The sequence below is a fragment of the Melopsittacus undulatus genome, chromosome 14, assembly GCF_012275295.1.
Source record: "Melopsittacus undulatus isolate bMelUnd1 chromosome 14, bMelUnd1.mat.Z, whole genome shotgun sequence".
NCBI lineage: Eukaryota > Metazoa > Chordata > Aves > Psittaciformes > Psittaculidae > Melopsittacus > Melopsittacus undulatus.
In genome coordinates this window covers 4,933,976-4,938,937 of record NC_047540.1, presented here as the reverse complement: position 1 = coordinate 4,938,937, position 4,962 = coordinate 4,933,976, and the positions used below count along the sequence as shown (strand labels likewise).

The window sequence follows — 4,962 nt, the reverse complement described above, 5'->3', positions numbered from 1 at the left end:
TAAGTCCTGGGCTTAGTGCTTATTCCAAATGATGACTTCCCTTTGGGCCTGCAGCTCCGTCCTGCTCCATGGCCTGGGAAGCAGCCGTAACTCTGGCATGGGCTTAAATCCCAGCCTTTCTTCTAAAGCTGTGCTCTCTTCCTAGTCCTTCTCTCCACATCAATCCCACCTGGCTGCCCCTTGCCTAATGCATTCTCTGTTCAGGTTCCACTTCTCATAGTGACATGCTATGAGAATGACCCATATACTGGTCATTAATTATATAGAGTTCAGCTCCAAGACCTGATCTAAGCAAAGAAGCAAGCAAGCCTTTGCATGCTATTTTCCCACCACCCATCTTCTCTGCCCCTAGCCTTTCCTTTCAGGCAGAGCTGAGAGAAAGCTCAGATATTAGGTTAAAAGCTGGACTTACTCTACCCCGCTAAGGGTATGTCCAAGGAGATGAGACAGGGAACTCATCCAGACCTGCTCAGACCCAGTGGGGCTCCCTCCCCCAGACTACATGCATGGGGATCCTGCACAAATGCAGCTCTGCTTCAGCCTCGGGGTCATGCTTGGATTTGATGCAAGCTCCAGTGTAAGCAAGCTATCCTCCACCTAAAGGGGAGCCACTTAAGGACAGACCTGCAGTGAATTCCTCAGCCAAGGAATGCCATTGACTGCTCAGTTGGCTTTCAGGCTTCTAGATGATACACTTGTTTTAATTAAACCTGGGAGCTGTTTTACCATGGGAGTCTCATTCACATGCACATCACACTGCCTGGCAAGTAAGAGAAGAAAGTGCAAAGGGGGGCTCACACTGGAGGTAGCTTATCCCTGTCTACAGTGACCAGCCAAACCACCTCTGACTGGGGCCAAGCTGGGACCATGCCTGGACATGGCTCAGAGGCAGAGCAGAACAAGCCAGAGATATGGGTCCAGTGCTGCCAGGTCAGAAGCACACGGAGCCACCTGGTTTCTATATGATTCAACCACCCAGCACAGGCTGACCCTCTGCCTAAGACTCCAGTGCAGAGTTAAACTTGTACTCCTCCAGCAAGACCCTTGCCTGATCCAAAAAGGCACAATTCAGCTCCACGACACATCTATGACTGTATAGAGAGAGTTTTCCCCTTTACAACAGTCTCTGGAGTGCATTCAGTACTGGTTCATGCAACAGGAGCATGGAGACTTCCACTTCTTCTCCCTTCCACTCATGGCCTTTCCTTCAGCTCTAACTACCGACAGCGGAGTTAGTGGCACCCACAGGACTCCCGGATTCTTCTGGTGACCTTGGTAAGCACCTGTTTCTTATCTCTTCTTCTTCCAGATGCTTTTCTTCCAAGGCAGAACTGTTGGCTGTGCACTCCTCCGGGAGCGCTGCTGATGCTTCAAGTGCAGGCTGGAGATGGCAACATCCCTGGAAACAGAAGAGGCACGATGGTCATTCTCCAGTCCCTTTACCACACAGCAACATCCTGCAGTATGGTATTTATACACCCCTTGCCAAGACACCTTCTGAGGCAGAAGATGGGGAAGGAAGAGGGATAATTTCTAGCTGCAGCTGTATTAAGCCACAGCTGAGATCCATCCAACCCAGTATCCCCTTTCCAATGGTGGCAGAGGATCCATGGAGCCCTGCAGCAGTGTGTGACCCCAGTGATGCTTCCCCAGTACTGCCTTTCAGAAAGTGTTCCCATTGCATCTGATTTAACTGCCACCAACAGATCAATGTGTCCTTCAACGTGTCAGCTCTTTAACTCATTTACAATCCACAACTCACTGATGTGAGAAAAGCTTCTGGTCTAAAGTTGCTGCCCAATCAATCAGTTCCTACCCAGTTGCTGCCCCTTCCCTTCTTGTATGTCACCCATTCCATTCCAGAGGAATTCCCAGCTCCAATCAAGAATCTCATTTTATGTGATACTCCTCTAGTTTTGGAAGGACACAACCAACCCTGGTTCCTTCAGCTGTTGAGGTTTCAGTTCTAGAGAGCAAAACCAGTTGAGTCTATTCATGTAAGGGAGACAAGAGGGTGAAGTGAGGTCAAATCCAAGTGGTACCCACAGTCTGGGGTCTCAAAAGCAGATCTTAAAGTGCTCATGAGGGATGTTCAAAGAGGGGTTAAGTGGCATGCTTACCTGAGAGCTCTCAGCAGGCCATGATGGGAAGGCCTCACACCACTGCTCTGCGGAGACTTCGTTGATGCTCCAGAGCTCACTGGGAGCTTCAGACTCTGAAGGTACCTAATGAGCAAGAGGAGATGCATGAGCCACTCACATCCAGCCATGCTATACATGCCAAGGGGAGTGTGACAGACTAAGACAGTTGAATTAACGTTTTTGAAGGGTTAATTGCAGCTTTTTAAGAGCTATTCATAGCTCACTGTTACTGCCAACCTCTTCTGTCAGACCTCACTCTATTCACAGTCATATGTAATGACTGGGGAGCTTAGCTATTGCCTTGCTGTGAAATCAGTGACAGATCTCTACAATGACTTTGCTCCCCACCTCCCTACAGTGTGAGCACTCCTCTATGCAGCTGGCTGAAGCAAGACAACTGAAAGCCTATGCTCACTAAGAAGAGAGCTGGCTATGGATGATATTTGACTTCCAGTTCACATCAGTCCTCCTCTCCTGCAGCCTCTCCCACCTAAGCCATACAGGAAACACTGCAATGCCAAAGTCTGACACCCTCTCCCTGCCCCTCTTCTGGCTCCCCCTTCTCACCCCACACTTCCTCAGCCTCCTGACAGGGGATGGAGGCAGCATGGCTGCACATCACCTAGTAGAGAGACTGTTGTACAACAGGAACACTTTGCCAGGGCCTCATGCGAGGGGTACGAAAGCCACTAGCCAAGTTCCATCTGTTTGCTAAGAGCTGCACATCCATCCCCAGGCAGGCCCTACAGCTCCTCCAGCTCCTAAGCTCTGTCTGCTTGCACCCCCCTCCAAGCAGCCCCCAGGACACCCCCAGGACCCCCAGCTTACCCAGGCTTGGCCTGGCAGAAGGCAGCACAGATGCTGTCCCTCGAGCGTGAGCACTCACACCTGCTGAGGGATCTCTTGCGCCTCTTTGGAGGGCTCCCCAGGCCATAGGGAGCCGTGTGCCTGTTAAAGACAGGAGGCATCAGCCATGCAACCAATGTCTTTATTAGCCACAGGTTTATAGCACAGCCCTGGGAGGCAGCCAAGCCAGTGCCAGAGTAATAAAAGACTCATCTATAGACATAAGGTGAAAAGGCCACTGATAGACCTGAGCCTTTACACTCCAGCTCCTCTCCCACCTACTGTTTTCTCCACCCTACCCCTCCCAGGGAGATTACCAGTATATGCTGGGTTGCAAGTGGAATTTTCTCTCCTTGCAGTGGCCCATTGCCCATTGCAAGGGTCAGCACAAGTGCTTGGCAAAGCGCTGCCCCAGTCCACCAGCAGCAAGCAGCCAGTTCCTTAAGCACTGAGACACCAGTGCTTTCCCTCCCTGCCTCCATGGGGTTTTACACCCAGGACATGGTACAAATGAAGATGTCTTGGGGCCATAACAGGTTCTTCTGATCACAGCATGCTTTCAGAGCTGTTAGCACATTCCCCAGCTCCATCTCTGATAGTGATCTACTCTCCCAGAGGGTTTAGGATTGGCAGTGTCTGCAACTATTCTCCGAGCAAGCAGCGAGTTGTAATTGCACGTTAGTGAGCATGATTATAACCACACCTGAGTACATGTGTTTTGCTACAGTGTGATGGCCATTGGTCTGAAACAGCTCGGAAAGCTGCTTTAGCATTCCTGAGGGCAGTACTTGGCAGCCACAGGATGTTAGTGCCAGCCCACCACTGTCTCATTAACAATGCTGGCAGGCAGCAGCCAGGGTTACAGCGTGCAAGTGGGAAGAGAAACTTTCCGACTTGGAGCTCTAACACCTCAGAGCTGTTTTCAGCTTGCAGAGGTACAGAAAAGGTCAGAAAAGGATGAGCCCTGGAGGAAGCAGCACCCTGGGCTTTCCCTCCACTGCCCTGTGAGTTGTACTGAAGCTCCTGAGCAGAAGCACAGCTTGTCCCTATCTGGGTTTTAGAAAGGGCTGGACTTGCAGTGCTCCCCAAAGCAGGTGCTACAAGAGCCTCCCAGAGCCAGGACCCTTTCCCATGCTCCTCTAACCTAACCCTGTCCTCCAACAGAAAGCACAGTCACTCATCAGACTTATCCCCCACCCCCCAGAAGAGCGATGTCCCTGCTCACCCAGGTGTGTTGACCCAGATGATATCCAGGTGACAGAAGTAGATGCATTCCTTATCCAGCCAGCTATTGCAGGAGCATCGCTTGGTCCTGGGGTGTGCAGCCAGGGGGGACTCCAGCGGAGGGTGACCCATACCTGCGGCAGAAGGAGGAAAGGATGAGCTGCAGGCTCGGTCCGTCCGTCTGTCATCTCTGCAATTACACCTTCCCTCCGGCTTACGGCGATTCCAACGCAGCCTTCACCCCTGAGGCTCCTACGGGACCTGCACAACCCCGGCACCCTCCGGCACCCTCCGGCACCCTCGCAGCCCCGCTCCCTGAGCCGAGGGGTGGCCCCAACAGGGCAGGGACCCCCGGGGCACTGAGCCCCCCCCCAGCCCGGTGCTCACCGTCCTCCAGGAGTGCGCAGAGGGCGAGCACCAGCAGCAGGGCTCCGGCGGCGTGGCTGGGCATGGTGCGGGGCATGGTGCGGGTCTGGGCTGCGCTGGAAGGAGCTGGAAGTTTCCCAGACCTTTTCCTCGGGTTTCCTTCGTTGTTTCCCCACTCCCCAGCCCTGCTCTCCCCTTGTTTCCCCTTACGGTGCTCTATGGGAGCCGCCGCGATGCGTCTGGAGCCGCAGGCGCCGGGCAGGTGCTTTATAGCGCGGCCGCAGCGCGTCACGGCCCCGCTCCGCCCCGCATGGGTGGGGGGGCAGGCCCCCGCTGAGGGTAGACCTGTCCTCCCTGGGGGTAGACCTGTGCCCATCATGGGGAG

The 4,962-nt window shown here is 53.5% G+C and overlaps 1 protein-coding gene across 1 annotated transcript; it reads right to left on the bottom strand.

Annotated features, from left to right (window-relative positions):
* Positions 1-265: 265 nt before the first annotated feature.
* LOC117436989 (endothelin-2-like) lies at positions 266-4,709 on the bottom strand. The gene is made up of 5 exons (XM_034069301.1): positions 4,599-4,709; positions 4,213-4,345; positions 2,970-3,089; positions 2,121-2,225; positions 266-1,399 (listed from the first exon to the last, which is right to left on the bottom strand). Exons 1-5 carry the CDS (start codon positions 4,672-4,674, stop codon positions 1,291-1,293), a joined length of 543 nt encoding a protein of 180 aa, XP_033925192.1. The 5' UTR covers positions 4,675-4,709; the 3' UTR covers positions 266-1,290.
* Positions 4,710-4,962: the final 253 nt, after the last annotated feature.

What these genes read in the sequence shown, in the direction of transcription:
- LOC117436989 (XM_034069301.1), bottom strand. Translation starts at nt 4,674, where the DNA reads ATGCCCCGCACCATGCCCAGCCACGCCGCCGGAGCCCTGCTGCTGGTG. An exon ending in ATCTGGGTCAACACACCTGG is followed by an intron (nt 3,090 to 4,212) that starts GTGAGCAGGGAC and finishes TGTCTTTAACAG; the next exon opens with GCACACGGCTCCCTATGGCC. An exon ending in TTCTGCCAGGCCAAGCCTGG is followed by an intron (nt 2,226 to 2,969) that starts GTAAGCTGGGGG and finishes CTTGCTCATTAG; the next exon opens with GTACCTTCAGAGTCTGAAGC.